Genomic DNA, 12,765 nt, shown 5'->3' with positions numbered 1-12,765 from the left:
TTATAACTGCATATAATAGCCAACAATATCAATGCAACAGGACATGGCAGAGAAGGAAGACAGAAGGATCAACACACCAAGGTATTACTTTCATCACTGCTACACAACACAACTGCACCAACATACCCTACAGATTCCCCATGGGGAAATTAAAACAAATGTACGTCACATGCTCTCCATACCTCACATTCCAACATGCTGTATAATATTTCATGTTTGGCTTACCTTGACTGCACAACAAAAATACTGGAATTATACAACAATCGACTGCTTTGCAAATCAGCCTCAGTCAGCACTAGGTGCTTATGAAGAATGCTTGCGATGCTGTGCAATCGAGACCGTGCACTACAATACCACCTTGCTATCCAACTACACCCAGCAAACAAGACCCCTTTCTAAATTGCTTTCAATCAGTTTTTACAATACTATAGGGTGTCCCATAAGTCTGGATCCATAGTGGGAAAAATAATAAGATTACAGCATTGGGGATCCTATGGGTCCAGACTTATGGGACACCGTGTTTTGAAAATCTCTTCAAAGTGTCAGTCTTTTTCAGATAATGTTGTTATCTTTAATGATAACAACATAATCTGAAACAATGATTAATGGCTGAGATAAAGGATATGACGATACATAAATTTCTGATTATTACCATGAAGTTTTGACTAATATAATGTAAACTACAGAATGATAATAATAACAGTGTGACAAATAACAATCACGAGCGACATAAATAAAAAAAAAAGGAAGCAATTACTTTCTTGGAGTAGCAATCATTTCCATCTTTACAGGGAATACAAGGCTGGTACACCGACTGATGGTCTCAGTCGCTATTTACAAGACCCTCGTGATGTATATACGATGCGCATCTCTTACTCACATATGTGTTCATTCATCTGCGGCTGGATTGCTGAATGTTGACTCTTCCTGGGCATCAGAATGAGCTGCCACGTCTTCCTGCTCTTCAAAGGACGAGTCTCGGGAAAGCTGCGGTGATGGGGGGCCAGGGATTTTGAGAAGAAAAGTGTGCTGGGTACATTTTGATACAAACTTCAGAAAGTCCTGCTTGCTGCACCCGTAACTGTCCAGTGGAAAACCTGAGTAGAGCATCCTTGTTTGTTGATAGATCTGCCGGAAAGCATGAAATAATAACCTCACTTCATTTTAAAAGAATTTTAGAAAAAAAAAAAGAGTTTAGAGAAAATTTCTCAACTGTTTTTTCACGCACGGATCTTAGGAAAACAAAACTAGTCGGTTAAATCAGCCGAAATATGTCGTGTCACAGAAAATGCAACTAGAACGATGTCTACGCCAGCGCGGTTTCACTATACCAAAGATTCTTATATAGTCATTGGCGTCACTACTTACCAGAATCATACCGATCTTAATGTGGCCACCGTTGAGGAGAGTTGGCGCCACTCCCCTGCTGTGCTCCCTGCGCCTCATTCTTCCTTTGGTCATGTCATACTTGACGAAGGCGAGAGATGGCTCACTGGGACTTTGGAGGCACGGCCGCAAGCCCGGCAGGTTCTGGGCCCTATACACAGCCTGGATGAGTGACTCCCCGCCCACCACCACCGATCCCAAGCTGGACAAGAAGAGAATTACATTGTTAATTGATAATGAAAACAGGAACAACAAAGTAAGACACTTTATTGCTATTTCCTTGTGTAAGTTATTTCTGCTACAACATGCGAGGATTGCTGAAGAATCAACATGAATGATGCCACATGCAAAGGCACAGCTAGCTAGGTTATCGCATGCAAATTTATCATATAAATATAGAATTTACTCTCCTGCAGAGTGCATTTATGTAGAACACCTCTTAATTAATTAATAATTCAGAGGTGCTCTACGCGTATACACTCTGCAATGTTATGTCCAGCGAATGTCAGCGTATGCTTAGGTGTACGAGTATTGATGCTAAAATGGAGACGCTGAGGAACAACCTTTTAAAAACATAATGCTTGACTCTACTTCTCAAGACAGTCAACATCTCCTGTGAAAGGACTTGAAAATAATCAAGGAGTAAAATCAAGTGTTAAAACCTCCGTAATGAAACACGTCAAATAATACATAATTCACGAACAAAATCTGAACACACACACACACACACACACACACACACACACACACACACACACACAGATATGCGTATATTTACAAAATGTGATGAACCCTTTGAACATCCTCAAGCTTATTAAAACGGTGTGATGTAAAGTTCGAATATAGCTTCTATAGACACCACTGGCAGTAAAGAGTGGTTGAGTAATTTAAGCATTTTAGTGGCTGTGGTTCCGAGTAAAAGTCGCGTAAGGATGCTCAAACGAAACAACAAATTTCTCATCGTCATTAGCAGATTAGCAGCTAAAAGGACGCCGCTAAACGAAACTGTGTGTCCCAACCTCTCGCTGGAACTAGTGACGATGAAGACGACGAAGCGGTGCGAGGGTGTGAGGGAGAGCAGCGGCGCCACCTCCTTTTCCCCGACACTTGGCACCTCATTCGACCCACACAGGCACCGACTCCAGTAAGGGCGCGTCACCAACAGCCTCTTCACTGTCGCCAGGGATGCCAGTGACCACTGCACGCCGCGACCACTTCTGCAGGTAATAACAGGATAGAAAAGAAAATAAACAAATAAAATGAAGTAAAATTAGATAAAAAATAATAAAAACAATTACAAATAAACAGAATAAAATCATATATATATATATATATATATATATATATATATATATATATATATATATATATATATATATATATATATATATATATATATATATATATATATATATACATATATATAAAGTAACGAAATAAATAAAAGTGCACGTTGAAAAGAAGAAAAATTCAACAGGTCTGTCTGTCTGTCTGTCTATCTGTTTGTCTCTCAGGATTCACAGGTCACGTGTCTCCATGATGGAATTGATAACTAATCATAAGTAATTATTGTTTATTGTTTGCTTTCTGATTTATACTGGTATTTTATTTTGATTACTCCTCCTTCTCCTCCTCCTATTACAGCTAGTACTACTAGTACTACCACTACTACTACTACTACTACTACTACTACTACTACTACTACTCTACTACTACTACTACTACTACTACTACTACTACTACTACTACTACTACTACTACTACTACTTCTAATTTTACATACATAATAACACGTCGTAACCAAGTCCATTATTAACAAGAAATCTCAGATGCGATATCAATCTAACCACACACACACACACACACACACAAACACACACACACGGATTTTTCACAGCTGAACGAGCAGTTACTGTCTCCCCTGAACAAGAGGATAGGATGTGTAGTGTGTGAAAGGCCTCAGGTTTACTCGTGGATCAAGCTAATATTACCTTTAACCTCTCCCCAGAAGAATATACGACTATAAGTACGAGCAGTTGGCAGTCACGAGTCCATCACTTGATTTCCAAGACTGTGGTGGTGGTGGTGGTGAATTGCACAGAGGCTCAGAGTACAAAAAAACTTCAGCATTATAATCTGTATAACTGCCGTGAGCCACCATAACACCATTGCGCATAGCAGCAGTCAGTCATTACATGAGTATAACCTTTAACCTTGGCGTGCTTCAGTGCTCTCCTCCAAATTCAACGTATATTTTTGTTCTGTCATTTCCCTGTAAACGGTTCCTTCCCCCTCTGGCCTTTCCTTCCCCTTTACCGAGGAGGTGGTGACGATGAGGCAATTACCGCAGAAGGGCTTGATAAGTGCTGTTTGGTGAGGCAGGGTAGCACAGGGCAAGGCGGTGGTCAAAGCGAGGGAGGCGCCGGGATGTTGTATATATAACTATAAGAGGAGGAAGAGGAAGAAAAGGTGGATGAAGAGGATGTCAGAGAAACAGACGTAAATAGATAACGAAGAAATTATGTACTGAGGATTTCATCAGCAAAAGGAGGCTATTAAAGATATTTGCGTGTACTTTTGTAATTGCGAAACTGAAAAAAAAAAATCCAGTACTATTTGCTACAATTTCCGAGGATAGAGATACTACGATCTTTTTCATCAGAGTGAGAGAGAGTGTGTGTGTGTGTGTGTGTGTGTGTGTGTGTGTGTTACTTGATAAAAAGAGTAGTCATAGATAATGAGTCTAATTGAGATATATAGACAGAGAGAGAGAGAGAGAGAGAGAGAGAGAGAGAACATATCGCCCCACCCATCCACCAAAGTATTATCTGACTCCGTCTCTGCTTTCTTTGCACTGAGATCACCAAGGCGCAGCGGAACACCCCTCTTCCCTCCTTCCCTCTTCCCTCTTCCCTCTTTCACTATTTCCTCCAAACTGACGCCACCTCATGAATGCGAACACGACTGCCACCTTAGTAGAGGAAGCAGAGGAAAGTACATCCAGTCATAGAAAGTGTCAGGAATGAAAGGACAGACTCACGTACTTCGAGAGACGCATCTGACTGCACACTTGTCTCAGCACGGCGGGACACACCACCACGCAGTCCACTCCTGTCCCGGCCGCCTGCATATTCACCAATCTGCAGAACATCACAACACTTCTTTATCAGTCTCTATGATTCCACTGCAGGCTTCAGATCTTCCCAAACCTTCTCTGTTCATCTATAATAGGCTACCTCTTTATTCCAGGCCACTTTAGCAAAATGTATCGTATCTAATCATTCTAGTCCTCTATCTGTTCTGCTTTCTTCCTTTAGATGTATTCTTGGCTATCATCGTACTTTGTGATTCTCCCTCAGTATTTCAGGACATTAATTTCTCTTTTAAATATTTTGCTTAAGTATGGATGTGTGGCGTTTGATAATTGTCTCAAACACTTTAAAATAGGAGGTATGGCCGGCAGTGGTACATGCTGGAATAAACATGGGTATGGGGTGAAAGGGACGGCATGGAAGGTGTTACTCTCCATTACTTACCTGCACAACCTCCTGACGGGGTTAATTTTGGCAAACGGGGAGCAGCCTTCACTTTCCCTCCCCTCCTCTTCCGTCATCTCTTCCTCGCCTCCACTTTGCCTCTCCGTCCTGTGGTCCTTGAGGAGAGCCTTGCTGAGAAGACGACGCACCTGAATAGAAAAAAAAAGTTTATTTAATTTGGACGAAAAATATGCAAGATGAAAATAGGAAATGTAACACACTTCTCTGGCTCCGCACTTCAGCCTCCGTCACTCATTCTCTTACATGCTTCGTCTTCGTAACGCATGTCGGTACCACTCAAGGAAGTTTTCTATGTAGAATCCTTGGTACCACGGCTTGCATTTTGAGACACTTTGGATTCTAACTATGATTATTTTGAAAAGGCCACTGAGATGATTAGCTGGGTCCTCATGGGTGTTTTTTTCCATTAATGACGTAGAATTCTAACTAAACCATCACTAGAGTAGAGAAACATCATTGAAAACCCCACTACCTCCCACTAGAGATTGTCACATGTAGCAGAGATCACGAAACATTTTGATAACACGGTCTCTGTCTTTTAGTATCTTTGAAGCCTCCACCACTACGCGACCCCAGATAAACGCTACTAATCGTTCTAATACAAATCTCGTAAATCACGACCAATTACCTCTTTGGTCGTTGAAAACAGTCCTGATGAAAGAACAAAACGTTTAAGAATACACACTCTTGAAGATCTGTTGTTTGAAAGGACGTACTACTACTACTACTACTACTACTACTACTGCTACTACTACTACTACTACTACTACTACTACTACTACTACTACTACTACTACTACTACTGAGAGGTGACAAGCTAAGCCAGTCTCTATGTTCTTGTTAGCATGACCAAAGTACGCCATTCATCTGGCATAGCTTGTTAAGGTGACTCAGCGACAGAAATATTAACATTCAAACTCCTTCCTCTCACGCTCACAATTTGATACGTCTCTCTCTCTCTCTCTGCAAAAGGTTTACAATATATCTTTAATAGCCTTTTCTGTTTGTTTTTCGCTGTCATAGTTATCGGTTCATTATTTTGTTGCGGCAGACTTGAAAATAAAGGATGAATCGGTCAGCAATTTTTACCGGACGTGAGGTAAAGGGGAAAGGAACCGAGAGAGAATAAAGAGAAGGAAGGGAAAGGAACAGGGGGAAGATAAGTAAAAGGAAGTGAAGGGAGAAATGGGAGGGAATGAACAAGGAAACTGAAGAAGGTAAGATAAGGGAAGGGAATGAAATGGAAAGGGAAAAGAAAGGGAAAGGAAGGAGAAAGAAAGGAACGGGAAGAAAAGGGAATTGAGAAAGTAGGGAAGAGAAGAGAAGGAAAGAAAAGGCGATCGAAGGAAGGGAACGAATGAGAAAAGATAAAAAAAAAAAAATGAAAGTGAGGTAAACGAGAGAAAAAAAAATAGAAGGGAATTGAAAGGACGAGAAAGAAGGGTCTGGAAATCATATTTGCTCATCTATATTTTTATTTATCTATTGTTCTTTTTCTTATTTTCCTTTACTAATGATATGTCCAGGTTGAGGCGGATCCCTCCACACACACACACACACACACACACACACACACACACACACACACACACACACACACACACACACACACACACACACACACGCCAGTTTTCGTTTTATCTCGCGTTTCATGAGAATTTCTGGCCCCTAATGAGACAGACAGCAAGGAATGAACTTTTTTCTCATCTTTATCTCGTACCGTCGTTTTTTTTAGTATAATCCTGTTGTCTGCCGTGTTACACAGACGCTCATTATCCTGAGGAACTAGACTTGATTAAAAACGCGTAAGAATATCATTATTAGCACCATTATTACTATTATCATTACTTTTATCATTATTACTGGCCAGTTAGAGGCGCGCTTGAACTCAACTCACAAGCAAGAGATACAGGGTTGGAATTCTTGTCAGGGCAGAGACGCTTCCAGTTTGTTTCCTTCTACGCTGGTGACTTTGCACAGAAGAGGTACAGGAGGAGTCAAGCAGGAGAGGAGTGCCAACAGCTGTCCTTCCTTGTGTGTGTGTGTGTGTGTGTGTGGGTCATAGTTAAATGGCGATAGATATGCTCCACGCTACACTGCAAAATCTACAAAAAGTGTTAAGCATGCAAGGTTAAAAAGGATGTTATTATTATTACTATTATTATTATTATTATTATTACTGTCATAGATGCAGTATATTTAAAATTCTAAATGATTACTCAGTGTATCAAACTAGAATCTTTCTCATCAATATCTGGAAAAAAAAGTATCGTTCGGGGAGTCAGAACTTGGATAAAAATAAAATCATAGGGACAGATCGTGACATGATTACGCAACTTTCTTTCTCTCTCTCTCTCTCTCTCTCTCTCTCTCTCTCTCTCTCTCTCTCTCTCTCTCTCTCTCTCTCTCTCTCTCTCTCTGTCTGTCTGTCTGTCAGCCTTCCTATCAGTTTATCTCCGCCACGCAATGTTTAGCAGGCAATCAGCAGAAAGCATGGCGAGCCGCTGTGAATGAGACAAATAATTAACATCAGCCTCCATGAGCGGCACAATGGTCTGCGTCAGGCCCCGTGATGGCGCCAGTCACGCACGCCCCTCCGCCCTCCCGCCCCCGCACCTTCCTCTCCTCCCTCACCTCCCACGCCAACACACGTCATTCACCCTCCCTTTCCACACCATCCTTCTCCCATTCCTCTTGTCTCCCTTTCTACTTCTCCGTCTCTCATATTTCATCCGCTGCGTGTCTTGTTTTATCTCGCTTCCGTTGTCTTTACTGAGTGTTGTGTAAGGGTTTTATGGTCATTTGTTGCTTAAAATGTTCTCCCTCCGACGCTTTCTTAACATCCACGTTTCTTGTTTTTTTCTTTCTTTCCGCAAGTAGTTTTCCTCTCTCTCTTAACCTCAACCACACTGATGCGTGAGTTCCGCTTGGTTACTGCTTCCTCCGTCTCCCGTTCTGTCTCTGGAAGACAAGGACTTTGCAGAGACAATGGACACTCGTGTAACTTTTTTTTTTTCTTTTGGATTTGTATTTTAGATTTTTTTTTCTGCACCTTTAAGTTCTTGGAAAAATGTAAATAAGAAGCAGCAACCCACTCCTAAGGCATATTTTGGGCGGACTGCCACTAATTGTGCGTTGGGAACTATCTTTGTGTAATGTTTTACGATTATAATGTGACGTGGCGTGCCGACACGCTACCACGTCTACCCGCAATAAGCTTAAAGAGAAAAGACTTCAGGATATTAGATTGACAGTAATATGGTGTTATAATACGAATAATTACACCCATCAGTTATTCTTCTCTGCTCTTCTAATTCATGGCTTGACTTATAGTGGTCGGGTGTGACAGTTCTTATTATGATACAATTCACACACATATTCTATTTGGTCTGTGCACAGATTATACGTTTGAAACCTTCATCAGAAAGATGGTATTCAAATCTCCACTTTGCAGCTCCTGAAATGTCACGCGAATGTCAGGATGCTCAATATTTCTTCGTAGGTTAGAGTTGTAAGCTAATAAAAGACTGTAGCAGGTAGCAAGTTTAGAGAGAGAGAGAGAGAGAGAGAGAGAGAGAGAGAGAGAGAGAGAGAGAGAGAGAGAGAGAGAGAGAGAGAGAGAGAGAGAGAGAGAGAGAGAGAGAGAGAGAGAGAGAGAGAGAGAGTATATATATATATATATATATATATATATATATATATATATATATATATATATATATATATATATATATATATATATATATATATATATATATATATATATATATATATATATATATATATATATATATATATATACTTGTTAGTTCTAGATAAACACACTGCTCGTAATCTATAGAGATATTAGGTTCTTTCACAAGTGGGAGTGTTTTCCTTCCTCCCTCCCTGCCTTCACTTTACGCTCACTACGAGTCCGCCACCTGCAGTCAGTGCCACATTACTGAGGCAGCAGGGTTCGTCTGTCACAGAGGCACACCAGGTTCAAGCAGTCATGCGCTCATAACCACCACCCTCCCTATGCTGCATAACTGACATGCCATTGTTATCTTTTTTACTGCTGTCATGCAGTGATCCGTATGAAGGACAGAGGGCTGCGTTCAGGACTCCCTTACAGTGACGCACGGCGAGGAATGGAAGGTTGGTTGCTCGATTCGTAACTCGCGGGAAAAGAGATCTGCTGTGTTGACAAGTATGATGTGAAACTCGACTTTTAACCTTTTAAATACTCGTGACAATATGATATTTTTCTTTTTACTGTATCTGAGTAACCCTAGACGATTTAATGAAAAAAATTAAACCTGCATGCACTTGGACGTTTGAACTGCTTGATCACTGCTTTTACTGTCGGTGGTGTCTTTCAGAATTGAATAAAGCTTGCACCACAATATCTTAAATCTGAGAAGCTATAACAGTAACATGATTATATATTTATTTTTGACGAGGAACGTACACATGTGATTCACTCATTACTTTCCTCATCACTAACAATTATGAAACGCGAAGGGAGAATGCCAAGACTAAGATGAAACTCACAGGACAGGTATTACAAGGACAGGCATTACAGTCAGTGGTCGGTACAGGCATTAGAATAACAACAACAATAACTTTGAATGATCGATAGTAGGTAGAATTCTAGGTCATGTTTTTATAATGAGCAAAGATGTTATTTTCAAGTCATAAATTAGGCAACTTGCTCTTTGAGACATTTACAGCGAGGATGAAGTCTTCGATCTATAATAGACACACGCACGTGGGAGATTGTTTAAAAATAGACAGCAATAATATGGAGGAATGAATGAAAATAGAACAAACAACATTAATAGAATAAAAGTTGATGCTATAAACAAACACAAACCGCTTCCCAACTTGATAAAACCACAAACTACTGAAAGACACATAAAAATTTAAACTCGTAATACGTAATAATTTGGTTAGATATACAAAATCAACACGGCTTAAAAACAAAATTCAACCATAAAGAAAAAGAAGATGGCGTCAAAAGCACGCAAAATAACTCACCTTATGATGATGCGATTTGGTCAGACGCGCGCGTGTGTGTTTGTGTGTGTGGAGACTTTACGGGGCGATGTGTTTGAAGCGTGAGGCGTATGATGTGTGGTGAGGCGTGTGTGCGTGTGTGTAGGTGTGGGAAGGCGTGCGTTTGTTTGTGTCTGTGTAGCCAGGTGTGTGTGTGGGGAGAGAGACGAGGCGGTGACGAGACGTGGTGTAGCAAGGCAGTCACAATAACAGTGGTGGTGGTGGTGATGATGGTGGTGACGGAGCAGCAGGCGATTTACAGGTAGATAGAGAGTGAGTGGGAGTGGGGAGCCAAGACCACGCACTGAGCAACACCACGGCTCCACCACCACAATACTGCACCACGCTGCCTGATGCTACTACCGCCTCACCTCTACCGCACACCCCACACCACCGCCACCACCACATGATCACTCCATCATTCCCTCCATCCCTCACGCCCTCCCCTCCTTGCCCCCACCGTCCTTTACCCCTCTCCCTCTCCTTCCCTTCCCTCCCCTGCCAGGACCAGACGAACCTTCCTTCCATATAGTTTCGTTCAGTATACACCGTTGCTGTTCATCTTCATTAACAACGATTTGTTTATCTGGCTTTTGTTTATTTCTTTGCTCACGCACGCATGTACGCACGCACATACACATGCAGGCATACATACATATCTATACGTACACTCACTTAATTCTACACACACACACACACACACACGTATACATTAATTAGACCAGAATGAAACACACACACACACACACACACACACACACACACACACACACACACACACACACACACACACACACACACACACACACACACATACACACATACACACACACACACACACACACACACACACACACACACACACACACACACACACACACACACACACGTATCAATTAATTAGACCAGAATGAAACACACACACACACACACACACACACACACACACACACACACACACTCGAGCGTGACACAAGAAACAGAGGAATAATGGCGATAAACACATAATCCTCTTACACACACACGAAAAAAAAAACAGAAAAAAACAAGAGAGAATCGGAAATGAATGGCGTCATCTCTTAATTCGTCTATAATAATTCCTCTTAACATTTACTTATGGCTCTTTTTTGCATCCATGAAAGAGAGAAAAAGAAAGAAAAGAGGATGGTGTTAATTTTACACTCTCGCAAATAGAAGAAACTGGCTTTTAATTTACTTAATTGCTGCTGAGATTTAAAGAAAATTTCCCTTCCTAAGATTATGATTTACACTCACTGCCGAGACTCTTGTTATTTTGTCTCTCTCTTTCGTTCGTAATAATTTTTTAGTTCATGGTCTTCGCTGTAACTGAGTAGGTTTATTTGTATATTCATTCATTAATTTGTATTTGGTTGTTTATTTGATAGTTTCTTTTTATAAATGTAATCTTGTTTTTACTCTTTCTTTCTGTCATATTATTTTTATTTAGTAATCTTCCTCCTTCTCTCTCTCTCTCTCTCTCTCTCTCTCTCTCTCTCTCTCTCTCTCTCTCTCTCTCTCTCTCTCTCTCTCTCTCTCTCTCTCTCTCTCTCTCTGTAATCTTCATTTTCTTAAGTATCACCTTCATTTTAAAGGTACGGTCTTCTTATCTTTTCTATTTTCTTTGTATTTTCGTAATTTCAGGTTCCTTTCGTGCTGTCTTCGTCTTAACCGCGTACTTTTTCTTACCTCTTTCTTTCTCTCATCCTCCCCTTTACGTTCATTGGTTTTAGTATTGTATTCGATGTAATTGGACAAGTTTTTATTCACGTCTACATAAGTTCACGTCGAGACCCTTTAATTCCCGCGGAGTGTTTAATAATTCCCAGTCTTTCCAGGTAACTTAACTTCGTTTATCGAATCAACACCTTTCCCTTGCTCTTTCCAACAAGTGCTCGCGCTCACTGGTTTAAACATATCGACAAACTTAATATTCAGTCACCACACACCTCTGATTAATTCCGGGAAAAAGCTTTATTTGATTATGATTCGAGGAAAAACACACCACGTAAATGGAAAAATGTGTCATAGAATTGGGGGGAGGGGAGGAGGATAAAGCCTTGATGAACGGCAGCCTTGAGAAGCATTATTGTATTCTGTCCCGGGAAAGGCATGGGCGAGAAAACCTTAATGCTTTGAGTAATACGCCGATGTGACGCCCTTATATAAAAAAAGAGAGATAAAAAAAACGCGTTATGGTAGACACGATGAAGGAAGAAAGCGTCTTTTCGTCTGAATATAAAAAAAAAGGGGAAAAAAACCCCTTGATTTTACCGACATCATCATAAAATAGCATACATTACATCTGTATGACGCTTTTCTGTTAAAACTCGATACGGTTATGCCAGTTAAAAGAAAAAAATATCGTTCGAACATTACGGAAAAAAAAAAAAAAAGGAAAGCAAACAAACGATGGAATTTCTCCTGCATTACTATAAGCCAGAAACCAACACGCTAATGTGACGTCTCCCTGTTAAAATGTACGTGTTAGAGGAGACACGACGAGGGCGGTAAGGTAAATACAGCCCTCGCTCACCTCATCATCATGGAATGAAGGGTGAAAAAAGTTGAATCTGAGTCGTAAGTAGTAAAAAAAAAAAAGTAAGTAATGCGCTTACGTGGTGCCCTTATATTAAGATTTTTTTTTCCCTTTCCCTTATACTATTCAAGCAAGGAAACCTTTTTTTCTTTCTCTCGCCGTGTCTTCCTTCACGCGTTTTCACAGCAAGGCGTCACGTAGGTGCAATGTTCAGTTTCATGTTGA

The 12,765-nt window shown here is 40.7% G+C and overlaps 1 protein-coding gene across 4 annotated transcripts in view; it reads right to left on the bottom strand.

Annotated features, from left to right (window-relative positions):
• The window catches only part of LOC135107412 (uncharacterized), a 50,038-nt gene that overhangs the window by 7,812 nt on the left and 29,461 nt on the right, over positions 1–12,765 (bottom strand). The window contains exons 1-6 of one of the 4 annotated variants that reach the window (XM_064017250.1): positions 9,966–10,438; positions 4,923–5,071; positions 4,431–4,526; positions 2,406–2,603; positions 1,369–1,588; positions 881–1,128 (exon numbers count right to left, since the gene is read on the bottom strand). In XM_064017250.1, the coding sequence (XP_063873320.1) occupies positions 889–1,128; positions 1,369–1,588; positions 2,406–2,603; positions 4,431–4,526; positions 4,923–4,999 (831 nt within the window). In that variant the 5' untranslated portion in view covers positions 5,000–5,071; positions 9,966–10,438 and the 3' untranslated portion in view covers positions 881–888. Of the gene's footprint in view, positions 1–225; positions 820–880; positions 1,129–1,368; positions 1,589–2,405; positions 2,604–4,430; positions 4,527–4,922; positions 5,072–9,965; positions 10,439–12,765 lie in introns of those variants that run through there. The other 3 variants (XM_064017251.1, XR_010271768.1, XR_010271767.1) reach the window with 3 other exon arrangements.

Source organism: Scylla paramamosain, chromosome 15, assembly GCF_035594125.1.
Source record: "Scylla paramamosain isolate STU-SP2022 chromosome 15, ASM3559412v1, whole genome shotgun sequence".
Taxonomy (NCBI): domain Eukaryota; kingdom Metazoa; phylum Arthropoda; class Malacostraca; order Decapoda; family Portunidae; genus Scylla; species Scylla paramamosain.
Note: the sequence above shows the minus strand (reverse complement) of the source record. Positions and strands in the feature narration are given on the sequence as shown.